This window comes from Cetorhinus maximus, chromosome 35 (genome assembly GCF_964194155.1).
Source record: "Cetorhinus maximus chromosome 35, sCetMax3.hap1.1, whole genome shotgun sequence".
Taxonomy (NCBI): Eukaryota; Metazoa; Chordata; class Chondrichthyes; order Lamniformes; family Cetorhinidae; genus Cetorhinus; species Cetorhinus maximus.
This window is the reverse complement of record NC_135913.1, coordinates 6,164,469-6,191,530: the sequence shown is the minus strand read 5'-3', so window position 1 is coordinate 6,191,530 and position 27,062 is coordinate 6,164,469. Positions and strand designations below refer to the sequence as shown.

Genomic DNA, 27,062 nt, shown 5'->3' with positions numbered 1-27,062 from the left:
AACCCGGGGAGGATGGAGCCAGTGAGATCGGACAGTGAGTAACCCGGGGAGGATGGAGCCAGTGAGCTCGGACAGTGAGTAACCTGGGGAGGATGGAGCCAGTGAGATCGGACAGTGTGTAACACGTGTAGGATGGAGCCAGTGAGATCGGACAGTGTGTAGCTGGGCAAGGTTGGAGCCAGTGAGATCGGACAGTGTGTAGCTGGGCAAGGATGGAGCTAGTGAGTTCAGCCAATGTGTAACCTGGGGTGGACAGAGCCAGTGAGATCAGACGGTGTGTAACTGGGGTGGACGGAGCCAGTGAGTTCAGACAGTGTGTAACCCAGGGAGATTGGAGCCAGTGAGATCAGACAGTGTGTAACCCGGGGAGTTTGGAGCCAGTGAGATCGGACAGTGTGTAATCTGGGGAGGAGGGAGTCAGTGAGATCATACAGTGTGTAACCCGGGAAGGATGGATCCAGTGAGATCAGACAGTGTGTAATCTGGGGAGGAGGGAGCCAGTGAGATCATACAGTGCATAACCCTGGGAGGATGGAGCCGGTGAGATCGGACAGTGTGTAACCCAGGGAGGATGGAGCCAGTGAGATCAGACAGTGTGTAACCCAGGGAGGAAGGAGCCAGTGAGATCGGACAGTCTGTAACCCGGGGAGGATGGAGCCAGTGAGATCGGACAGTGTGTAACCCGGGGAGGATGGAGCCAGTGAGATCAGACAGTGTGTAACCTGGGGAGGTTGGAGCCAGTGAGATCGGACAGTGTGTAACTCGGGGAGGATGGAGCCAGTGAGATAGAACAGTGTGTAACCCAGGCGCTGATGGGCAGAGAATAGTCATAGTATCTCTGCTGAAAATCCGGGCGCTTGCTCGAAACCAATCAATTGGGTTGGGGATCTGAGAAAAGTGTAACTCTACTTCACACCGTAGATTGTCATCACATGTTCTGTCCTGTCGTAATCAGGTGTCCCAGTGAATTATGCAGTGATTGAGAATAATCCACAGCAGGAAGTAAACGGATTGTAGACTGAGGAACAACAGCAGGTGAACATTCACAGAATTGTGAGAGCAACAACCAGAGAGAACCCTTCAGATTCGAAGAGTTTGTGCAGATTGACTGGAGGAAATGGTAAGAGGAAGTCCCATTTACTCTGATAAACACTGGTCCTGTAGACAGTAAACAAAGGTTACAAAGTAAGGATATGATGAGAATGAGACTGGGATTGTTTGACTACCGAGAAGAATTATTCAGCATGAGGCTGTGTAATGGAATGTGAAGTGAGATCAGTTTCTGTCTCAAGCCCGGAGTCACAAGTGAATCTTGTGAGTATTTTAGAGTAAAAAGATTTGATCTAAAAGAAAATGTAATGACAAAATTCCCATTGGTGGCCCTTTCTTCAGGAGCCTAGGCCCTAATGTATGAAATTCCCTCTCTAAAACTCTCTGCCTCTTTGATACTCCTCAAACACTGTCCTTTTAAACAAGTTTCCGTTCATTATTGTTACTATTTCCTCATGTAGCAAATTGTGTTAGCTAATGCTTCTGTGAAGAATCTTAGGATCTTCTTCTACATTTAAGATGATATATAACAGCATCTTAACAGTTACAAGTTTAGATAACTTAAGGCAGTTAGATTTTCAGAGGTGACAAGGTCAATTTCTAACTATGTGACTGTTTTAGTGATATATTTCTCTAGATGTTATACTGCTTATTGTCCTATACAGCAGGTACTGATGGTACGTTCAGTCAGTCCACTGTGTCAGTCTTGGTGTAAAACACCAATTACTGGAATCACATCTTCATTGTTAAATAAAAAAAACTGGCCGAATGTACAGGGTTAATCTTCCTCTTACTGATCTTTGCACATGTGATAGTTGTTTTGTTATTTCCTTCTTCAGTTATTTTTGCTGAGTGATTTCCTCTATTGCTAGGGTAACAACCTGACAGATCTCAGTACAAGACGCAAATGGTGGGGAGATCAACTGGTGGAGGGAAATTCTGAGGGAAGGGAGCAGGCAGACTTGTGGAGACAGACAGCGGCAGATAGATGTGGAAGGCAGAAAGTGACAGATCAGGGGAAAACTGATGGGGTGAAGAAGAGAAGAGGAAATAGAGAGAGACAGAGAGAGAGAGAGAGACACAGTGAGGGAGTCAGGCAAGGGGACAGAGAAAGAGACCAATGGGGTGAAGCATCCAGGGTTGGGGGCGGTATGGGAGAGAGAGAGAGATGGGAGGCAGACATATTGGATGAATAAGACAGGTGGTAAAGAGAGGCAGAAATGTGAAGACAAACTGGCTAGACATACATAGGAAACAGCCAGAGGGATAGAAAGAGAGACCTGTGGATACAGATGGTGGGAGTGTAGATGGGGGGAAAGAGAGAAGCAGATTGGGAGTCAACTGGGGAGAGGCAGACTGGAAGCGAAAGCAGATGGAAGAGCTGGATGGGGGGACATGGAGAGAGAGATGTGAGATATACTGGGGGTGTGGGGGCAGAGTGAGTGAGAGGGATGGGTGGAGTCAAAGGGAGAGAGAAGCATTAGTGGAGAGATAAGTATTAGGAGGACATATGATGGGGAGACAGATGGAGGATATACAGAGCCAGGGAAGATGGTTGAAAGATGGAGAGACAGACAAGGAAAGGATAGAGAGAGAGGTGCATGGGAGTGAAAGAGGGATTATACAGATGAGCAAAGGGCAGAGAGACAAAAACAGAATTACCTGGAAAAACTCAGCAGGTCTGGCAGCATCGGCGGAGAAGAAATCAGTTAACGTTTCTGTTAACTGATTTCTTCTCCGCCAATGCTGCCAGACCTGCTGAGTTTTTCCAGGTAATTCTGTTTTTGTTTTGGATTTCCAGCATCCGCAGTAGCTTTTAGCTTTTTGTTTTTATAAAGGGCAGAGAGAGGTGCAGAGCTACAGGGAGAGAGAGAGAGAGAGACAGGGAGGCAGATGTGAGGAGGGTAAGGCATAGACATGGGAGGTAGACAGAGGATGAGCCAGTGATAGAGACAAGCAGGGGAGATAGACATAGCTGTGGTAAGACAGTCATGGATGTGGGAGACAGTGAGAGAGACAGATGAAGTAGACAGACAGAGAGGCGAATTGGGGAGACAGAAAGAAGGGGCAGGTTTAGGGAGAGACAGAGAGATGGGGCACCAGGTGGAAGAAAGACAGCAATAGAATAAAAGGGTAGATGTAGAGATACAGATGTGAGGAGAGAGATGAGGGGACTGAGGGAAAGTGACGGACAGTGGAGACAGAAAAAGGGAGAGAGAGGCAGACGTAGACAGCTGGAGAAAGTGGTTAATGGTGCAAACTGATAGAGTGGGAAAGATGGGACAAAGGCAGATAGTAAATCAGATTGTGGACACAAAGGGGTAGACAAATTGGGTGGTACAGGGTATGAGCTGGAAGTGAGGATAATGTGAGGTGAGATACAGGAAGAGAGAGAGAGATGCAGAAGGTAGAGGAGGCTGACGAGGAGACAGCACCACATGCACATGTTGGAGACAGAGAGTAAGACAGATCACCACAGACCTATACCACATGGACTGCAGTGATTCAAGAAAGCAGCTCACCACCACATTCTCAAGGGCAATTAGGGATGGGCAATAAATGCTGGCCTAGCCAGCAATGCCCACATCCTGTGAACGAATATTAAAAAAAGGTCAGAGGTTGACAGATGTGAGGAGATGGCGGGAGGCCGGTGGCGGGACAGTAATCAAAACTTGTCCGTCCAAATTCTAGCTATTTGCGGTAAGCCCAGGAGGACAGGCCAGAGATCTGGGGAAAGTGACATTCTACCTCACATTGTCAATTGTCATCACATTTTATGTCCTGTAATAATTAGATCTTCCAATTAATGATGGAGTGAAGGACACAGCTGGAAGTAAACAGGGATTGCAGACTGAGGAGCAACAGGTGAACCAGCACAGGATTGAGAGAGAACCAACAGGAGAGAACCTTTTCAATTCAAAGAGTTGTCATAGACTGACTTGGGGAGAAAGATGAGAGAATGCCCTATTTACTCTGATAAACATTGGTCCTGTAGGTAGAGCACAAAGATTACAAGGTAAGGCAGGAATTGGCGAGAATGAGACTGAGAGAGTCTGACCACCCAGCACAAATATCCAGCGTGAGGCCGTACAATGGAATCTGACCTGAGATCATTTTCTGTCACAAGTGAATCTTGTGTGTATTTTAGACACTGCACTGACCCAGGCCCACACCCCACTGACCCAGCTCACACCTGTGCCCCACTGACCTGGCCACTTGAAATTTCTCTGAAAACTGCTTCCATTATTCCTTCATGTTGTGCACCCAGATTTTAACAACCCGCTGAATTTTTTTCACTTCCCCTCCCGTTCTTTTGCCAATTACTTTAAATCATTGCCTGCACTTGCCATTCGCTTGATTCTTCTGCATCTTCAATCAAAACCCCTCCACTTTGAATCTCTCTGCCCTGCCTGCTCTTCACCTTCCCTGTTCTAAAGAGAACAATCCAAGTTTCTTCAATCTCTCCATGTAAAAGATGACCCTCATTCCTGGTATCATCTTGGTAAATTTCCTCTGAATCCAATCCAAGGTCTTGATATTGTTCCTGAAATGTGGTTCTCAGAATCGTAGTGTTACTGACAGGAGGGGGTTTAAGTTAAACGGCCCTGATTTCTCCTCTCACCACCTCTCCATAAACAGAAAGGTGTTTTGATTTTGATTTTCTCCTTTAAAAGCAATGGTGTATTTCCCAACCCCTCAGCTTTGTTGTGATCCAGTTTCTATTAATAACCCCAAAGCAAGGGTGAACTCAGAGCATTAGTTTATTTGCACACACTCAAAACAGGGGAGGGGGTATTGCTTTGTAGCTCCTTCTGCATTCATACAATAAATGAGGGATAGAGAAAGATTGATTTACAGGGCAAAGACCATAGAGCAAAGAATTATTGTTTCACATGAGTCCAGAGTCCATCAAAAGATCAATGATGAATTCCTTCACAGAGGTTGGCAGGCTGAACTGATGCTGGATAATTCATGTTTCCAGTAGAGTTGACTTCTACAATGGGCCAGGCTTGCAGAGATGAATTAGCCTTGTAGGCGATGGTATTGAAGTTCAGAAGTTCCAGTAGTATTAGTGTAGATGGGGGCAGGCGTTCAAACCTGGGCAGATGAAAGGAAAATAGAAGATGTAAAGAAATTAAATGAGGACCAAAAAAATAAGAAATATGTAAGAACAGAAGTGCCGGTTGGTGTGTAGAAATCACAGAGTATAAAGTACGAATTAAATTAGTTGCAGGTGCATATTTAACTTGGAGGGTATGGCACACTATCCATTATGGAGACATGGCCGCAAGATGGTCAGGACTGGGAATTAAATATACCCAGTTTTAAGGTCTACAGGAAAGATAGAGTAAATGAAAGGTAAACGGGCGATGCCACACCTGCCCTATTACCTCCTTATTTCCCACTGTCCAGGATCCTAAACACTCCTCCCAGGTGATAAAGTGATGTACTTGTACTTCTTTCAGTTTAGCAACTGTATTTGCTACTTTCAGCACTGTCTCCTTTACATTGGGGGAGAGAAAATGCAGATTGGATGTCCACTTTGCAGACTCCTCCAATTCAGTCGGTGGGCATGACCCTGAGCTCCCAGTCTCCTGTCATTAGGACACCCAGATCCCTCTGAATCTTAGAGTTCTGCAATCTCTCACCATTTAGATAATAAGCTCCTTTGTTATTCTTCGTGCCAAAATGAACAATTTCACATTTGTCCACATTATACTCCATTTGCCAGATCTTTGCCCACTCACTTAAATTTGTAGCTTCCTTACATCCTCTTCACAATTTACTTTCCTACATATCTTTGTGTCATCAGAAAATTTAGCCACCATTCCTTCGTTCCCTTCATCCAAGGCATTTGTATAAATTGTAAAATGTTGAGGCCCCAGCACTGATCCCTGTGGCACACCACTCATCACAACCTGCTGACCAGAAAAAGACCCATTTATGCCAACTCTCTTCTTCCTGTCAGCTAACCAATCTTCTATCTATGCCAATATGTTACCCCCTACACCATGAGCTTTTATTTTCTGCAATAACCTTTGATGTGGCACTTTATTAAATTTCTTCTCGAAATCTAAGTACAGGACATCCACCTGTTCCCTTTATCCACAGCACACGTGACTCCTTCAAAGAACTCCAATAAGTTGGTTAAACATGATTTGCATTTTACAAAACCATGTTGACTCTGATTGCCTTGATTTTTTTCTAAGTGCCCTGCTATAACATCTTTAATAATGGTGTCTAACATTTTCCCTATGACAGATGTTAGGCTGACTGGCTTATAGTTTCCTGCTTTCTGTCTCCCTCCCTTTTTGAATAAAGGAGATATATTTGCTATTTTCTAATCCAGTAGAACCTTCCCCAAACTGGGAATTTTGGAAAATTAAAACTAGTGCATCAGCTATCTCATTAGCCACTTCTTTCAAGACCTTAGGGTGAAGTCCATTTAGACCTGGGATTTGTCAGCCCACAGCCCCAACAATTTGCTCAATACCACTTCCTTTGTGATTATAATTTTCTCGAGTTCCTCCCTCTCTTCCACTTCCTGATTTACAGCTATTTCCAGGATGTTACTTGTGTCCTTTATAGTGAAGACAGAAGCAAAATACCTGTTTAATTCGTCCGCCATCTCCCTCCTTTCCACTATCAGTTCCCCAGATGCACTTTGTATAGGGCCAATGCTCACTTTGTTAACTCTTTTCCTTTTTAAATATCAATAGAAACTCTTACTAGCTGTCTTTATATTACTAGATAGCTTTCTCTCATACTCTAATACTTCTCTACTTATTAACCTTTTTGTCATTATTGTTGGTGGTGCAAGGGGTGAATGTTTTTGGAAGGGGTGCCAATCAAGCGGGCTGCTTTGCCCCGGGTGATGTCAAATTTCTTGAGTGTTGTGGGAGCTGCACTCATCCAGACAAGTGGGGAGTATTCCATCAAACTCCTGACTTGCACCTTATCGATGGTGGACATGGTTTGGGGAGTCAGGAGGTAAGTTACTTGCTGCAGGATTCCTAGTCTCTGACCTGCTCTTGTAGCCACAGTATTTAAATAGCTAGTTCAGTTCAAGCCCTGGTCAATGGTAATCCCCCAGCATGTTGATTGTGGCTGTTCAGCGATGGTAATGCTATTGAATGTCAACGGGCAATGATTGCATTCTCTGTTGCTGGAGATGGTCATTGCCTGGCACTTGTGTGGTGCAAATGTTACTTGCCTGGATATTGTCCAGCTCTTGCTGTAATTGCACATGGACTGCCTCAGTACCTGAGGAGTCGTGAACGGTGCTGAACATTCTGCAATCATCAGTGAAGATCCCCACTTCTGACCTTATGATGGAAGGAAGGTCACTGATGAAGCAGCTAAAGATGGTTGGGCTGAGGACACTACCATGAGGAACTCCTGCAGTGACGTCCTGGAGCTGAAATGACTGACCTCCAACCACAACAACCATCATCCTTTGTGCTAGATATGATTCTAACTAGCAGTTTCCCCCCTGATTTCCATTGACTCCAGTTTTGCTCGGGCTCCTTGATGCCACACTCGGTCAAATGCTGCCTTGATTTCAAGGGCAGTCACTCTCACCTCACCTTGGGAGTTCAGCTCTTTTGTCCATGTTTGAACCAAAGCTGTAATGAGGTCAGTTGCTGAGTGACCCTGTTGGAACCCAAACTGAGCGCCAGTGAGTAGGTTATTGCTAAGCAATTGAAACATGAGAGCACAGTTGATGACCCCTTTCATTACTTTACTGATGATCAAGAGTAGACTGATGGGGCGGGTTGGATTTATCCTGCTTTTTATGTACAGGACATACCTGGGCAATTTTCCACATAGCTGGGTAGATGCCAATGTTGTAGTTGTACTGGAACAGCTTGGCTAGGGCAATGGCAAGTTCTGGTGCACAAGTCCTCAATACTATTGCCGGAATGTTGTCAGGGCCCATAGTGTTTGCACTATCCAGTGCCTTCAGCCGTTTCTTGATATCATGTGGAGTGAATTGAATTGGCTGAAGGCTGGCATCTGTGATGCTGGGATCCTCTGGAGAGAGGCCGAAATGGATCATCCACTCTGCACTCCTGGCTGAATATTGTAGTGAATGCTTCAACCTTATCATTTGCTTTGATGTGCTGGGGGTGGGGATTGTGGAATTGCTTGGCTCTGATCATCACTTGCTGCTTCTGCTGTTTGGCCCCCCAGTCGTCCTGTATTGTAGCGTCACCAGGTTGACAACTCATTTTTACGTATGCCTATTGCTGCTCCTGGCATGCTCTCCTGCACTCTTCATTGAACCAGGATTGATCCCCTGGCTTGGTGATAATGGTAGAGTGGGGTATATGCCTGGCTATGAGGTTACAGATTGTGATCGAGTACAATTCTGCTGCTGCTGATGGCCCTCAGCACCTCATGTCTTGAGTTGCTGGATCTGTTTGAAATCTATCCCATTTAGCACGATGGTAGTGCCACACAACACGATGGAGGGTAACAACGGGACTTGGCCTCCACTGTGCAGTGGTCACTCATACAGATACTGTCATGGACAGATGCGTCTGCGGCAGGCAGATTGGTAATGTATGAGGTCAAGTATATTTTTCCCTCTTGTTGGTTCCCTCATAACCCAGTCTAGCAGTTTAGGACTCGACTAGCTCGGTCTGTGGTGATGCTACCTAGCCACTTTTGGTAATGGACATTGAAGTCCCCCACCCAGAGTCCATTCTGCACCCTTGCCACTCTCAGTGCTTCCTCCAAATAGTGCTCAACATGGAGGAGTACTGATTCATCAGCTGATAAGGGGGTTGGGGAGCGGTACGTGGTAATGAGCTGAATTTGCCGTTGTCATTTCCAGTGCCTAGGTTGATGCCAGGTGGTCCATCCAGTTTCTTTCATTTTTAATGGTTGGATACAACTGACTGACAGACCAGGTGATTTTCTTCCCTAAAGCGCATTAGTGAACCAGATGCTTTTTTACGACAATAGCTTCATGGTCATCATTAGACTTTTACTTCCAGGTTTTTATTTGATTAAAATTCCACCATCTGCCATGGTGGGATTTGAACTCTGGTCCCCAGAGCATTACCCTGGGTCTCTGTATTACTAGTCCAGTGATAATACCATGACACCGCTACCCCATAGTTAGTCTCAGTAATGGTGACCATGACAACTATCATCGAATGACGTGAAAACCCATCTGGTTCATTGATTTCCTTAAGGGAAGGAAATCTGCCACCCTTACCTGGCCTGGTCTACATGTGACTCCAGACCTACAGCAACGTGGTTGATTCTTAACTGCCCTCTGAAATGGCCCAGCAAGAAACTCAGTTCAAGGGCCAATTAGGGATGGGCAACAAATGCTGGCCCTGCCAGCGATGACACATCCCATGAAATAATAAAGAGTGTTAGCATGGTTTGAAGGTTGCTTCATGGACAGTAAACAGAGATGAGAATAACCGGAACATTTCCATTTAGCAGGCTTTGGGGTACCATCCCCATTAGTATTTGGGCCTCAGCCACTTTTCGGGATATAGGGCAACAGGAGCAAAGTCGGACTAAATGGATTGATCTTTTAAAGAGCCGTACATGCATATGATGGGCATAATGGCAGCCTTCTATGTTTCATCATTCTATGTTTCCCACCTTTTCTTGGAACTGTTTGTTGTGTAAGTTACTGATATCCTCACACCAACTCCTGCAGCATTTTGATAGTGAACTCACTTCATCCGATTGGGTGCTGCTTGTCAGCTGATACTGGGAGGGGTGTGTGCATGGCAACAACTGCTTCTTAGAAAAAATAACTCTTTGTAAATATGTCCCCAGCCTAAGTTTGAATTCAGAAGTTTTGGATGCCTCATAATATCCAGTCACGATCAGGTTAGCATAGTGAGGAAATATTAAGCCAAATGCACCGTCTGTATTTGGATGGAAAAGATCACACCCCCCTCAAGCTTTTGGTTGTGTTTCGGTGGGTTTCAATAGAGTTTTACAACATGGAGAGAGGCCCTTTGGCCCATCGTGTCGAGACCACTCATCAAGCCCCTATCTACTCTAATCCCATTTTCCAGCACTTGACCCATAGCCTTGTACACTATGGTGTTTCAAATGTTCATCTAAATACTTCTTAAATGCTGTGAGGGTTCCCGCCTCTACCTCCCCCTCAAGCAGTGTGTAAGCAATGTGTTCCAGATACCAACCACTCTCTGGGTGAAATTTTTTTTCCTCAAATCCCCTCTAAGCCTCCTGCCCCTTTCCTTAAATCTATGCCCCCTGGTTATTGACCCCTCCAATAAGGGGAAAGGTTTTTTCCTATTTACCCTATCTATGCCCCTCATAATTTTGTATACCTCCGTCAGGTCCCCCCTCAGGCTTCTCTGCTCCAAGGAAAACAACCCCAGCCTATGTAGTCTTTCTTCATAGCTGAAACCCTCCAGCCTAGGCAACATTCTGGTAAATCTCCTCTACACCCTCTCCAGTGCAATCACATCCTTCCTATGGTGTGGTGACCAGAACTGCACACAGTACTCCAGATGTGGCCTAACTAATGCTTTATACAGTTCTATCATAACCTCGCTGCTCTTGTAAGAAATGCCTCGACTAATAAAAGCAAGTATCCCATATGCCTTCTTAACCACCTTATCTACCTGAGCTGCTGTCTTCAAGGACCTTTGGAAATGCACACCAAGGTCCCTCTGATCCTCTGTACTTCCTAGGGTCCTACCATTCATCGTGTACTCCCTTGCCTTGTTAGTCCTCCCAAAACACATCACCTCACACTTATCAGGATTAAATTCCATTTGCCACAGTTCCGCTCATCTGACCAGCCTGTCTACATTGTCCTGTAATCCAAGGCTTTCCTCCTCGCTATTTCACACCACCAATTTTTGCATCATCTGTGAGCTTACTGATCATACCTCCAACATTCATGGCTAGGTCATTAACGCACACTGGAATCAGCAAGGCACCCAGCACCAAACCCTGCGGTACGCAACTGGACACAGGCTTCCAGTCACAAAAATAATCTTCGACCATCGCCCTCTGCCTCCTGTCACTAAGCCAATTTTGGATCCAATTTGCCATAATGCCTTGGATCCCATGGGCTCTTACCTTCTTGGCCAGTCTCCCATCCGGGACCTTGTCAAAAGCCTTACTGAAGCCCATGTAGACTACATCAATTGTATTACCCTCATCTACACACCTAGTCACCTCCTTGAAAAATTCAATCAAATTTGTTAGACATGATCTCCCACTGACAAAGCCATGCTGACAAAGCCATCTCTCTCATCTCTGAATTTGAAATTGTTGGCTCGAGATCCCACTGTAGAGAATTGAGCCCCATGACATATGGCTTAACACTGAGGTTCCAATCATGCACCACCCCCTCAATACTGACTCTCAGACAGTACAGCATTCCCTCAGTGCTGACTCTCTGACAGTGCAGTGCTCCCTCAGTCATGACCCTCTGACTGTGCAATGCTCCATTAATTCTGAACTTCCGAGAATGCAGTTCTCCCTCAGTACTAACCCTCTGACAAGGCAGTGCTCCTTCAGCACTGACACTCCAACAGTGCAGTCCCTCCTCAGTACTAATGCTTCAACAACCTAGCAGTCCCTCTGTACTGACCCTCTGACAGTGCAGCGTTCCCTCAGTACTGTTCTTCTGAGAGTGCAGCACTCTCACAGTACTAACCCTCTGACAGTGTAGCGGTCCCTCAGTAATGAGCCCCCAACGGTGCAGCATCCCTTTATTGGCTGCCGGTCACAACAGTGCTCTCTCAGTCCTGACCCTCCGACCTTACAGCACTTCCTCATTATTCATACGAACATAGAAATTCGGAGCAGTAGGAGGCCATTTGGCCCTTCAAGCCTGCTCCGCCATTTGATAAGATTTTGTCTGATCTCATTATGACCTCTATTTTCTTCTCTAGCCCTTATATCCTTTGGCTCCCTTGTGAGTCAAGAACCTTCGAGACAGTAAAACCTCCAGAAATGCTGGCTTACCAGCGGAGCTGTATTCAACTCTGTGGGATTGGCTCAGTCCAGAACTGCTGGAAGTGTACAAGAGCATATTTTGTGGTCACCAGCATATCAGAACCTATGAGGAAAGACATCATTGCCCTTATCTGCAAGCAAAAAGGGGAAATCAAAAATTGGTGACCCATTTCACTTTTTAACAAATTCCATCCAAAGTCATCACCAATGGGGTCAAGTCTGTGCTGGAGTTAGTGATTCACCTTGACCAGGTGTGTGCTGTACCCGGCAGGAAGATCTTGGATAGTCTCACTACTCAGGGATATGTTTGCCTATGTGTGGGGAGGTGGGCACCTACCTCAACATACTGGGGTAGGAGAAGGCCTTTGACAGAATATCGCACTCCTACATGATGGATGTGTTTCCAAAATGGGGTTTGGGGAGAGAATCTGCAATTGGATCCAACTGCTCTACACAAACATCAGTAGCACAGTTTTACTCAGTGCGTGGAAATTAGAAAACTTTCTGTTCAAATCTGGGATCTGGCAGGGCTGTGTTGTATTGAATGTTTTGCCTAGCCCATCAGGAAGGATGTGGGCATGAGAGGGGTTCTGATCCCAGGCTCTGGACGTGTGCAGGTCAAAACCTCCCTGTACATGGACAACATCACCATCTTCTGTTCGGATCCACAAACAGTGCACAGACTGGTGAGCATCTGTGGCCGGTTCAAACTAGCATCACAACCCAAAGTCAACTGGGACAAGAGCAAGGTGATGTTCTTTGGAAACTGGACTGAGCAATCCTTTGCCCTCTTCACCATCAGGTTAGACTACCTGAAGGTGCTTGAGATATGGTTCGGAGAGGCCGGAGCGAATGCTAAAAACTGGAAGGTGCATGTAGCCATGGTAAAACAAAAACTGGGAACATGGCAGTGACATTTCCTGTCCATTGTGGGTAAGAACCAGGTCATCAAGTGTGAGGTACTCTCGGTGTTGCTTCAAGGTGCAGGTTTGGGCCCATACTCCGGTCCTGCGCCATTGCGATCACACGAGCTATTGTCCACTTTGTCTGGAGCAAAAAAAGACCGTTCACAGGGAGACTGTATACAAACCTCTAAAGGAGGAAAAACATACCCAATATCACCCTCCTCATGATGGCTACCTTTGTTTTGGCCTGCATCAAGCTGCGCATGGAGCCTCAGTACACAAACACCAAGTGTCACTATGTGCTGAGGTTTTATCTGTCCCCGTTGTTGCGAAGAATGGATCTCTCATGTTGCCATGGAATGTTCCATTCAGTTGGACCAGGCCGTACCACCTGTCCTTCATGGAGAAGTTTATACAGAAAAACACCTTTGAGAAAAAGTCCATCAGGCGGAGTTCTGCACATAGTATCGAGGCCCTGCAGGAAAAGGAGATGGTAGATCCTGTCGGATGGTTCCCTGAGCAGGTTGTCAAAGTCATCTGGTAGAATGCCTCATTATCAGAACTTCCAAACTAGCACCAAGAAGTAGTTTGGCTGTTGATGAGAAAGCTCCTCCCTGTCAGATCCTTCCTGCACATCCAGACTCTCACTACCTCTGCATGTTGCTCTCAAGGTGGCTGTGGTGGGGAAGAGACTGTCACCCACCTCCTTCTGAAATGTGCCTTTGTAAGAATGTCTGAAAAGAAGCCTTTATCAAAATTCATCCCAAGCAGCTCTGTGACACAGGGTTCTGTACTCTCCGAGCTGTTCCCAGGGATGCACACTGAGATAAACATCAACTGCAGCTTCTGTACTATTAATGTGGTGAAACAGACTCTTTGGTCTGCCCGAAATTTGGTCTTCCATTGCAAAGTGTTGTTGATGGCCGCATATTGCAGACTGGCACCAGGATGCAGGACTACATGCTGAGGGATGCATGACAGGTTGGGGCAGCCACTACAAACACTCAATGAGGAAAGACCACTGTCTGCGTTCCTCCCACCATAGTGCACTGAGGGGCATGAAATCTGTAAAACAACTCGAAAACAGAGTGAATATGGGAGAGAGAGCGAGCTGGAAGAGCGGGAGGGAAACAGGGACAGAAGGAAGCAGAGAGATGGGGGAAGATACACAGGATCTGGGGGTCGTGTGTAGTCACTGCCCAGCTCCCAGTCTCTGGAGAAAAGATTACCAGCCGACACCCTCTCCCATAAGGTCTGATTTACAAAAATAAATGGTGGGATGGTGATTTGAAAATGTCTCCTGAAGGAATCAGCAGCTTCTTGCAACTTCATTATTATTAATGATGAACACTGAGGCTCTGAGTCTGCCTTTTCTCTTCCTCCTTTTAAATGAAGCTAGTGGGTGCAGGTCGGATAGTGATGTCAGAGCCCCGCGCACCCACCCAGCGTAAAGGGCGAGATTCCCAGTGAGAGCGGCGCTCACTTCTGTGAATAATGGTAAGAAACAGTCAGTGCCAATAATATAGAGTGTTATAGTATTAATATAGAATGTTATAGTATGAATAGTATTATAGCATTAATGCAGTGTAACTGTGTTAATGTGGAGTGATATAATATTAATTAAGAGTGTTTTGGTATGAATAGTCTTATAGCGTTAATATAGTGTTATACGGTATTAATATAGAGTGACATAGTATTAATATTGAGTGTTATAGTATTAATATAGGTGTTATAGTATTAATATGGCGATATTTTATTAATATAGTGTTATAGCATTAATATAGTAATATAAATTAATATACTGTTATAGTATTAATATAGAGTGATATAGTGTTATAGTATTAATATGGAGTGATATAGTATTAATCAAGAGTGTTGTGGTATGAATAGCGTTTTAGCATTAATATCGTGTTATAACATTAGAGTTATATAGTATTAATAAAAAGTGTTATAGTATTAATATAGGGTGTCATATAATTGATCTCGGGTGATATTGTATTAATATAGAGTGATATAGTATTAATTTTATAGCATTAATATAGGGTGTTATGGTATTATAGTATAATAGTATTAACATTGTGTTAATATAGAGTGAGACAGTATTAATAGTGTTATGGTATGAATAGTGTTATAGCATTAATATAGTGTTAAATATTAATGTAGAGTTATATAGTATTAATATAGCGTTATAGTATTAATATAGGGTGATAAACTATTAATGTAATTTTATAGTATTAATATAGAATGTTATAGTATTATAGTATAATAGTTGTAAGTGCTTTGAACTTAAATTCCAATTTTGTTCTTTTGAGGCTTTAACCATTCAGGCAACAAGAGACAATTTAGTGAAGTAACTCAGGAAACTTTAATAAGTTAATATTTATCACAGCAGGGCAGCAACTTTTATAGGTGTTCTTGCTTCCTGCTTCAGCTTTGGGCACAGGTCGACACTGGGTCTTCTCTCTCTTTCTTTCTGTGGAGTCTTCCTATCTTCTGCTTTCAACTGATAAGCAGTCTTCAGTTTCAAATTCAGCGCACGTTAGTGGTGAAAACTGCAGCTTATTAACTCTTTCCAAGCCACAACCCAAAGTGTGATCAAAGATGTTATTGTATTCTGATTGGCCAAAATGAGACTAGGCTATTTTCTAATTGGCTTAAGGGGCGCGTGATGAGTCTGTGATGGTCATCAATTGAGATCACTTCTCACTATTCTCTGATTGGTTTTTTAAAATGTCAATTACCTGTAGGACCATCTTCTCATTAAAGTTTATTCCTGTTATTTTAATAACTTCTTGCTAAGATAAAAGGATGTTTTATGGTATCTTCCTTTGACCATTTCTTTAGGATAGGGGAGGCATGCTGTTTTGTCCTCATGAATGACACCTTGAGCTCATAGTCTCAGACTCTGCTTAATTGGTGCAGGTGTCAGCTGTGGCTCAGTCCATAGCGCCCTCGCCTTTGAATCAGAGGGTTGTGGGTTCATGTCCCACTCCCGGAAAAACCAAGAACTGTGATTGTACTCGAAAGAAGTTGCAATCTGTGACTGTTGGTAACTCGAAAGAGTTTCCTCATTAAATCAGAACCTTTATCAGTGACTGTCTTTACAGGCCATCTGCGAGGTGATGGTTTTCTCTCTGTGGTTGTTGGTAATTGGAATTAGTTACTTTCATTTTAAACCAAAAGGATGATTTGGAAAAGTTGTTTATAATCTTAAAAACCTGATACAAAAGATTGCAGAGTACTAATTCAAATTACAGAATAGATTATACTTAAAAGTTATACAGAGTGTGTATAAAATATAAGTGCATAGCAGTAATCAGTATTTAGTCTCCTTATACATTCAATTATTCAGAATCTTGAGTGATAAAAGTCTAAAAAGATTATACTGTTATAAAACTAGTCACACACTTACAAAAGTTAGCTCTTAATACAAAAAAATACATTGAGCCAATGTAATTGATTTATTGAAAACACTACAAATTAAAACTAGCTTAATGTAGAACACATCTGTTGTTATTCTTTTCCTTCTAACCTTCCTTTTCTGATAGCACCAGGTTCTGATAAGGTTTTATGGTGTAAGGTCATGTAAGTTTGCCCATTCAACCTCAAAGGTGACAAGTCAATGTGGCTCTGTGACATGGAGCTAAGTGCAATAGGGCCTCTTCAGCAGTTGTTCTGCAATTAACTCACTAGTAAGTTACCTCATTGTGTCTAAAATTCCATGGTGCATTTCTATGTGAAATGAAGCTAAGCAGAGTCACGTGATGTTAAATTCTGGAGTCCCCTATTGGTTACAGTTTAAAGGGATAGTATGCCATAGGGCTAACTGATAAATAGACTTTGATTGTGTGATCTAAGCTAAAACTAATCACTAAACATCAATTTCCCTACATTGGGACCTACATGAATAATTTATATCTCTAACGGGATGTTTATAACCCAAAGGTCTTTGGGGAATTTAATTCAATAATCTGCAAAATAAAAATGCCAGCTGCATGTGTTGGTGCACACATAGGTAACATCTTCCACCCTCTACTTGTTTCCAACTGATTTTGAACAGGCTTTCCGAGGGCAAGCCTGTTTGATCGGATTCCACCTGGCATGAGTACATTGCCCCTGTGCTTGCTGACTTGTACTTGCACCAACAACACATTTTTTTTTTAATCCTCATTTTGTTTTTAAATTTCTCCCTTTTTGTGATGCCTCCTGCAGCATTTATGAGCCTTCGTGGTTGTTGTACTCCTCCAATTCTGACCTCATGTCTACCTTTGATTCTAAGGTCTCCACCAGCGGTGGCTGTGTTTACAGCTGCTTTATCCCGAACCTCCGCCTGGAGATTCACTTGACTTGGTGCCACATTCACACTGAGACGAGGAAAGGTGAAATCCATGCCACAGAGTTCTTTAGATCTTTTTGAGCAGTTTTCTTCGATGTCAGCAGCAAATGCACTTGCTTTTCTGCTGACCGTGAAATCCAGGCCAACATTAAAATACAATCCAGCAAAATTTAACTCTCGATGATAGGAAAAAAGATTGTACTTAACTCTATTCCAACAAGTATAAATTTCTCCCAGCCTTTTCCGGCAGACGGGAGAGATAAGAGATAATGTTTTCAATTTTCTTTTCATCTCTTCGATCAATATCAATATAGTACCTCCCCCTGGACCGTGACCCCACAACTGAACATCAAGCCATTGTTTCCAGGACTGATAGTGACCTCATCTCCTCTGGAGATCTTCCTTCCACAGCTTCCAACCTCATAGTCTCCCAACCTTGGACGGCCCGCTTCTACCTCCTACCCAAAATCCACAAACAGGACTGTCCCGGCAGATCGATCGTGTCAGCCTGTTCCTGCCCCACGGAACTCATTTCTTGCTACCTTGACTCCATTCTCTCTCCCCATGTCCAGTCCCATCCCACCTCCATCCGTGATTCCTCTGACACCCTACATCACATCAACAGTTTCCAGTTCCCTGGCCCCAACTGCCTCTTCTTCACCATGGACGTCCAATCCCTCTACACCTCCATCCCCCACAAGGATGGTCTGATGGCTCTCCGCTTCTTCCTCGAACAGAGGCCCGAACAATCCCCATCCACCACTACTCTCTTCCGTCTGGCTGAACTTGTTCTCTCACTGAACAATTTCTCCTTAAACTTATCTCACTTCCTTTGAATAAAAGGCGTGGCTATGGGTACCCGCATGGGCCCCAATTATGCCTGACTCTTTATGGGGTATGTGGAACATTCCTTGTTCCAGTCCTACTCCGGCCCCCTACCACAACTCTTTCTCCAGTACATCTATGATTGCTTCGGTGCTGCTTCATACTCTCGTCTGGACCTGGAAAAATTTATTAATTTTGCTTCCAATTTCCATCCCTCCATCATTTTCATATGGTCCATCTCTGACACTTCCCTTCCCTTCCTTGACCTCTCTGTCTCTATTTCTGGTGATAGACTGTCCACCAATATTCATTACAAGCCTACCGACTCCCACAGCTACCTCGACTACAGCTCCTCACACCCAGCTACCTGTAAGGACTCCATCCCATTTTCTCAGTTCCTTCGCCTCCGTCACATCTGTTCTGATGATGCCACTTTCCAAAACAGTTCCTCTGACATGTCTTCCTTCTTCCTTAACCGAGGTTTCCCACCCACGGTGGTTGACAGGGCCCTCTCCCGCACATCCGCCCTCACACCTTCCTCTCCCTCCCAGAACCATGATAGGGTCCTCCTTGTCCTCACTTTTCACCCCACTAGCCTCCGCATTCAAAGGATCACCCTCCGCCATTTCTGCCAACTCCAGCATGATGCCACCACCAAACACATCTTCCCTTCACCTCCCCGGCGGCATTGCACAGGGATCATTCCCTCCGGGACACCCTGGTGCACTCCTCCATCACCCCCTACACATCAACCCCCTCACACGGCACCTTACCATGCAACTGCAGAAGGTGCAACACCTGCCCCTTTACTTCCCCTCTCCTCACCGTCCAAGGGCCCAAACACTCCTTTCAAGTGAAGCAGTATTTCACTTGCACTTCCCTCAATTTAGTCTACTGCATTCGCTGCTCCCAATGCGGTTTCCTCCACATTGGAGAGACCAAATGCAGACTGAGTGACCGCTTTGCAGAACACCTTCGGTCTGTCCGCAAGCATTACCCAGACCTCCCTGTTGCTTGCCATTTCAACACTCCACCCTGCTCTCATGCCCACATGTCCATCCTTGGCCTTTTGCAATGTTCCAGTGAAGCTCAACGCAAACTGGAAGAACAGCACCTCATCTTCCGACTAGGCACTTTACAGCCTTCCGGACTGAATACTGAGTTCAACAATTTTAGATCATGAACTCTCTCCTCCATCCCCACCCCTTTTCCCATCCCCCTTTTTTCCAATAATTTATATAGATTTTTCTTTTCCCACCTATTTCCATTATTTTTAAATGTATTTCCATCCATTGTTTTATCTCTACCTTTTAGCCTATTTCGATCCCTTCCCCCCACCCCACCCCCACTAGGGCTATCTGTACCTTGCTCGTCCTACTTTCTACCCTTAATGTCATCTATTTAACATTCCTTAGATAATATCACTACCTTCAACACCTCTTTGTCCTTTTGTCTATGACATCTTTTGGCTATCTCCACTGATCACTGGCCCTCTATCCAGCTCTACTTGTCCCCCCCCCCTCCTTATACCAGCTTATATTGCACCTCTTTTCTATTTTTCCTTAGTTCTGTTGAAGAGTCATATGGACTCGAAACGTTAACTGTGTTCCTCTCCGCAGATGCTGACAGACGTGCTGATTTTTTCCAGGTATTTTTATTTTTGTTTTGGATTTCCAGCATCCGCAGTTTTTTGCTTTTATCAATATAGTTTTTTTTTTGTTTGTGTTCAGTTACAACGGCACTTATGATCGTTCATTACCCAGAGAATCAAAACAACAGAAATTAATTTAAATGAAGGAAGATAGGTCAATGCTAAGATAAAAGCAAAATACTGCGGATGCTGGAAATCTAGAACAAAAACACCTGTAAAAACTTATAGATCAATGTCTCTTACCAACCTGCGGTGAGCTCTGGCAGGAGGAACAGGAGGAGCCATTCAGCCCCTCCAGCCTGACCCACCCATTTACTCCGACTGTGGCTGATTTAGGAGCCAAACTCCATCCACCCGCCTTGGCATCATATCCATTAACACCCTTGGGCAGCAAAAATATCCCCATCTCAGATTGAAAATTATTCACTGAGTTAGGCTTTTTAAAATTCTTTCACAGTAAGTGGGCAGACTGGCTAGGCCAGCATTTATTGCTGATCCCTCACTGTCCTTGAGAAGGTGGTGGTGAGCCACTGCATTGAACCGCTGTAGTCAACGCGGTGTAGGTACACCCACAGTGCTGTTAGTATCTACAACTTTATGTACGATTTAGTTCTCCACTTCCACCACCCTTTGTATGAGGCAGTGTTTCCTAACTTTCCTGAATATCCTGTCCCTGATATTAAGAGGCTTCCCCGCCAGTAAGTAAAGTTTCTGTCTACTGACCAATTCATTACAAATTCCTAAAACCCTCAATCGGAGTAGGTAGTTGGAGAGGGGACATGATGGGGAGTTATTTGTGCCCTCGCTGTTTCAGATAGTTCCTTCCAGATCATCATAACTCACTGTTTAAAATAAAGACTCATCTCCCTTCTGGTTCATTTACCAATTACAGGAGACCATAAATCTGTCCTCCTCTGCTTCTGACCCTCCTGCCAGTGGAAGCACTCCTCCCTCATTTATCAAAACCTTCCTCATTTTGAACTCCTCTGTTCAACTTTCCTTTAGCCTTCTCTGTTCTAAGGGGAACAGCACCAGTTTTCCCAGAGCCTTTACATAACTGAAGTCTTTTTTTATTCTTTCATGGAATTTGAGTGTCACTGACAAGGCCAGCATTTGTTGCATGTTCCTAAACACCCTTGAGAAGGTGGTGGTGAGCCACCTTCTTGATATGTTGCAGTCAGTTTTGTAAAGTTCCTCATCCCTGCTACCGTTCTGCATCCTTTCCAGCTCTTTAAGTGTGGGGCCAGGAAGCTCTCCCTCAGGGCCAGGCTGTGATTGATAAAGATTGAACATAACTTCCTCAATTTGTAATCTATACCTTTATTTATAATATTGAAAAAATTGTCTTAAAATCTGTGTATGTTTTCTCCAATGTCTCTTTGTTCCTGCATCACGATTAAAATTGTACCATAAGTTCACATTACTAATTTTATTTCAGCGGGTTGAGAGAATAACTGGGATCAGTAATTGAATAAATAGAAAATGGGGAGATCTGACCAATTCCTTTCAAATTCCTAAAATCCTCAATTGAAGCAGGTAGTTGGAGAGGGGACATGATGGGGAGTGACTTGTGCAGATTGATTTGGGGAAATGGAGAAGGTAGTTATTGTGGATTCAGACATGGGAGGGAGATGGTTTTTGATACTGTCTGTGCTCTGAGGTAAGATCTTTCTCTCTGTCTCTTGTTCCAGCTGTTCCTTTTTGTATCTGTGACCTGATTGACAGAGTCTGTGAGGTCGACTGCTGCTGTGAGCCTGACTGCTCCTCTACAGACATCAATGTCTTCTCTCAGACTTGAAACGTTAACTGTATTCCTCTCTGCAGATGCTGTCAGACCTGCTGAGTTTTTACAGCTATTTTTGTTTTTGTTTCAAAGTCTTCTCTTCCTGTCTGCCGGGCAGTGAACTGTAAGTGTCTGTTAGTGCGTTACTGCATCGGGTCCTGATCTGGCAATGCCTTGATTTTAACATAAGAACATAGGAAGTAGGAGCAGGTGCAGACTGTATGGCCTCTTGAGCCAGTTGCACTGATGTCTGATCATAATGGCTCTTCTGCCTCAACTCCTCTTTCCTGCCCACTCCTCATACCCTTTTCATTCTTTCAAGGGATGTGGGCGTCGCTGGCTAGGCAGCATTTTTATTGTCCATCCCCAATTTCCACTGGTGGTGAGGTGCCTTCTTGAACCACTGCAGTGTGTGAGAGATCAAAAATTTCAATCTTAGTCTTGAATGTACTCAATGATGGAGCACCCACCATCTCTGGGGTAGAGAATTCCAAAGATTCACAACTCTCTGAGTGAATCAGTTCCCCCTTATCTCAGTCCTAAATAATCATCCCCTTATTGTGAGGCTCAACCCCGTCTTCTAGATTCCCAGCCATGGGAACAAGCTTTTCACTGTCTACATTGTCAAGCCTCTCAGACTGTTCTATGTTTCAATGAGATCACCTCTTATTCATCTAAAATTTAAAATTTATTTATTTATTTAGTATTTGCAATGACAGAGCCAAGCAATGACTTTGTTAGTGACTAAACCGAGTGCTTTAAGCCCGCCTTCAAGTTTAGTCAGTGGACACTCCTCGAAAATACAAGTCATTGTTTGGGTCACACCACAGCTGCAGGCTGGATGGTCTTAGCGACCTCACTGATGTTGGCCAGTCTAGAAACTGTTTAAAGGGCCCACTCTAGGAGCTCAAACCTGGGTGGATGAGCAGTGGGGTCCTCGACAACAGAATGGTTTCTGGTGGATGTTTACTCCTGCTAATCCTCCTGCAAGGGTTCTCAGCTATTACTCCTCACTGCGGTTGGTTTCACCATATGGGGTGGCGTGAGAGAGGGTTGAGGAAATTGTTTAATTAGAGCAGGCTGGGTTAGACTAGACCTTCACCAGTAGCTTGCTTATTGCAATTGTCCTTCTGATGTTGTGGATCGGTGGGTGGGGAGGGTTTGTGGTGGTGGATGGCAATGCTGCTCAGGGCTGGGAACTAGGGAGGTGACTTGGTCAAGGAGTCCTGTATGATGTATATTGTTCAGTTGAGTTGCACATTGATAAGTTTGGTGTGGACAGATTGGTATCTTACTGGGCTGCAGTATTCTGCAGTTGAGTACATGATGACAAGGGTAAAGGTCCTTAACATGTTGGCCTGTGATCCCCATGAGGAACTTGCAAGTTTACTGAGGAGGTTCTTGCAGGTTGTAATTTTTTTTGCCGTATTGATGAGATGCTGCCTGTATGTGAGAGTTCTGTCAAAAATGACGCCCAGATAAACAAGGTGGGGATCCTGCTTCAGTCTCTGGCCATCCAGGGTGACGTGGGGTTTCCTCTTAGCACTGGCATTGTGAAGGTGGAATATTCAAGAGACTGTTTTACTGGTGCTTGGTTATCGGCACCATGCCTTGCGGTTGTCAGCCAGCTTTGCAGTACCATCATTAAATTAATCTTTCAGCTCTGGGGAAGCCTGTGTCACAGCAAATGGCATCTGCATAGATAAACTTCCAGGATCAGGTTGGGGATAGGCAGTTGGTGCACAACATGAACATGGTTGGAGCTAAGACAGACCCCTGGTGTAGCCCAGTTATATGTTGCCTCCAGGTGTGAGTCTTGTCACCCATTTACACCTTGAACCATCTCTCTCAGAGCAGAGTTCACTGGTGTTAGCAACCCAGGAAAGGAGAACTCTCGATATTGTGACAAACAGATTTAGAACATCAGAACATAAGAAATAGGAACAGGAATAGACCATTTGGCCCCTCGAGCCTGCCCGACTATTTAATAAGATCATGGCTGATCATCTTATGTTCTGAATTCCACATTCTCATCTAATCCTGGTAACCTTTGACTCTCTTGCCTAACAAGAATCTATCTACCTCTACCTTAAAAATATTCAATGACCCCCTCCTACATCACCTTCTGAGGCAGAGAGTTCCAAAGTCGCACAACCCTCTGGGAGATAAAATTTCTCCTCATCTCTGCCCTAAAAGGGCAACCCCTAATTTTAAAACAGTGCCCCCTAGTTCTGGACTCACCCACAAGAGGAAACATCCTTTTGATGTCCACCTTGTCAAGGCCGTTCAGGATCTTGTATACTTCCAAAGAAATCACTCCTCTCTTCAAAATTCGAGTGGGAACAAACCCAGTCTGTCCAACCTTTCCTCAGAAGGCAATCTACCCATTCCAGGTATCAATCTAGTAAACCTCCTCTGAACCACCTCCAATGCATTTATATCCTTCCTTAAATAAGGAGACCAAAACTGCACACAGTATTTGAGGTGCGGTCTCACCAATGCCCTGTCTAATTGAAGCATAACATCCTTACTTTTATGTTCAATCCCTCTTGTACTAAATGATAGCATTCCATCAGCCTTGACCTTGACAGTGAGGTCAAGGTACTTGCTGTACCTGCATACTAACTTTGTGACTCATGTAACCAGAACACTTAGATCCCTCTGCACCTCAGAATTATGCAGCCATTCTTCATTTAAGTAATACTCTGCTTCTTTGTTCTCTCTGCCAAAGTGAACAACTTCACATTTTCCCAAATTCAACTCCATTTGCCAGATCTTTGCCCACTCACCAAACCTATCTATATCCATCTGAAACCTCCTCATGTCCTCTTCACAACTTACTTTCCTACCTATCCTTGTGTCATCTGCAGATTTAGCTACCATGCCTTCACTCCCCTCATCTAAGTCATTGATGTAAATCTTAAAAAAGTTGAGGCCCCAGTACAGACCCATGCAGGACGTCACTCATCACATCCTGCCAATCTGAAAAATACCCATTTATGCATACTCTCTGCTTTCTGCCAACCTCCTGTCCATGCCTTATCGATGCTTTTATTTTCCATAATAATCTTTGAAGTGGCACCTTAACAAATGCCTTCTGGAAATCCAAGTACGGTATGTCTACAGGCTCCCCTTTATCCACTGCGCATGTTACTCCTTCAATAAACTCCAATAAATTGATTAAACAAGACTTTCCTTTCACAAAACCATGCTGACTCTTCCCGATTGCCTTGAACTCTTTGAAGTGCCCAGCTATAATCTCCTTAATGATGGATTCTAATAACTTCCCCACGACAGATGTCATGCTGACTGGCCTATTGTTTCCTGTTTTTCGCCTTCCTCCTTTCTTGAATATAAGGGGTCTATTTGCTACTTTCCAATCTGATAGTAGTGAATAGTAGAGTGATTGAGAAAGGCCCACAGCTGCAAGTAAACAGGGATTGTAGACTGAGAATCAATGGCAGATGAGCCAGCACAGGATTGTTACAGCACCAACCAGAGAGAACTCTTTGGATTCAAAGAGCTTCCCTAGATCGACTGGGGAGAAAGGTAAAAGAAAATCCCATTACATCCGATAAATGCTGGTCCTATAGACAGTACAGAAAGGTTACAAGGTAAGGCAGCAAAAGGTGAGAATGAGACTGGGAGAGTCTGACCAGCGAGAACAATTATCCAGCGTGAGACCGTGTAATGGAATGTGAAGTGAGATCAGATTCTGTTTCAAAACACTCAAATGAATCTTGCGTATATTTTAGAGTAAAGGAATTTGATGTGAAAGGTGACTCCAGTCTGATGCAGAGTCCAGCAGACTGACACGTGTCTATTTATTAGGTGGGTCTGAACTCTGACTCCATCAGATATCAGTGTTAAAATGTCTCTGATCCGGTGACAAATTAAATGGGAGATTGAACTGAGAAATTATTCCTCTCAATTCACCGAGCACGATGCAGGGACAAACCTCAAAGATCAGCATGGCCTCTGAGCAGCAGCAATGGAGTATTGTTAGATAGTGAATGCTGAACACAGCTTCATTACCTTTCAACACCCCTAGTTTCAATACTGGTGAATGTGAAATGCATTAAACATCAGGTGAGTGTTTACTTTCTGTTTCACTAGTCACAGGAGGAACACAATACAGAAATAGAACAACACTGGTCAAAGCAAGCAGGCAATCTTTCCAAAATCGACATCAGATGCAAAGCTAGCATCAGCTTCCCAGTGTGTTCTGTAATGGCAAGAACCCCAAAAAAGTAAAACACAGAATAGAGGCAACATTTTTAATGAGTAAGAATATTATTAATAAAAGCAGAAAATGCTGGAAACACTCAGTGGCTCAGGCAGTGTCTGTGAGGAGTGGAAGGTGAGGTTAATGTTTCAAATTCTGATCCTGTTCTCTGGAACAGTCAGTGAACTGAAGCAGTACCCCCAACATTCTCTTCTCACAGTCATTGCCTCACCTGCTGAAGGGATCCTACATTTTCTATTCTTAGTACAGATGGCGTGGGAGCTGGGCCAGTGGGGTGCATCCAAACTTTTTGTGATCCCCCTTTTATCTCTTTTATTCACCCATCTCTTGTCCGATTTGCCGGCTGTGTAGCACCCTGGGATGTTTTTCAATGTTAAAGTGTTGCAGAAATATAAGTTGTTGTTGCTCTTGTTTGTTTATTATTTCTGTTTCCATGTGAGTAAAACAGCAGATAACTGAAGTCTACATTTTCTCAAACTAGGTTATGAATTAATGCTGGAGAATAACTTCAATTACAGTTTACAGAAGTGACTGACTGGAGACTGAACATTTTATATTTCCAAAGCAGGTAAAGGGAAGGATGCTGGCTGATTTTTTGGGCACACAGGCACGTGAAGCACACCGCTAGACACACACACTTAGATTTTAATTGTCATATAGCAGGCAAACCTACCACTTACATATTTATGGTGTTTTCTGTGATTGTAAGATCGCAAAAAATATTCCACAAGTCAATACTGTGCATCAACTTCTGTGTAATGTTATATGATTTATAACACTATGTAAAGCAGGGGTAAATATCCTCATCTCCTACAGTGCCCAATAATCGAGTGCTGTCACCATGACAGTTATGATAAATATGTTAAAATAAAAACACCAACCAGGACATATCTCCATGAACAAGCGAACAATGTTACTGCTAGAGAGGCCAGAGGAATCACATCCAGTTACATATAGTTTATGTGGATAGATATATTCATAAAGCACCAGAATTTAATATCCAATAATCAACAAATCAAAAATATTAAGCATAAATTTGTAATAAAAATGATATAATGTTACCAGACTATAAACAGAGCGTAGGATTATTAAATGATAATCCCGCTCTAAAATTCTGTGCAAAATGCTCTCCACTTCGGGAATAAGTCTGGTTTCATCTGCACCCTGGGTCTAAACCTCATCATTGGACAATCCCAGTGCAGAGGCTCAGTCAATGGGACCCCATTTGGAACTGGGTTGTGGAAATCAGTGGGACTCACTGGATTTCACTGGGCAGCTGTCTGTGTCAC

General features: G+C 44.0%; 1 protein-coding gene across 6 annotated transcripts in view; it reads left to right on the top strand.

The window, feature by feature from the left end:
- Positions 1-255: 255 nt before the first annotated feature.
- The window catches only part of LOC144672013 (NACHT, LRR and PYD domains-containing protein 3-like), a 64,322-nt gene continuing 37,515 nt past the window's right edge, over positions 256-27,062 (top strand). The window contains exons 1-5 of one of the 6 annotated variants that reach the window (XM_078533954.1): positions 12,593-12,776; positions 17,212-17,311; positions 20,261-20,263; positions 25,666-25,760; positions 26,339-26,380. In XM_078533954.1, the coding sequence (XP_078390080.1) occupies positions 12,606-12,776; positions 17,212-17,311; positions 20,261-20,263; positions 25,666-25,760; positions 26,339-26,380 (411 nt within the window). In that variant the 5' untranslated portion in view covers positions 12,593-12,605. Of the gene's footprint in view, positions 275-295; positions 314-734; positions 1,121-12,592; positions 12,777-17,211; positions 17,312-20,260; positions 20,264-25,282; positions 25,359-25,665; positions 25,761-26,338; positions 26,381-27,062 lie in introns of those variants that run through there. The other 5 variants (XM_078533951.1, XM_078533950.1, XM_078533953.1 and 2 more) reach the window with 5 other exon arrangements.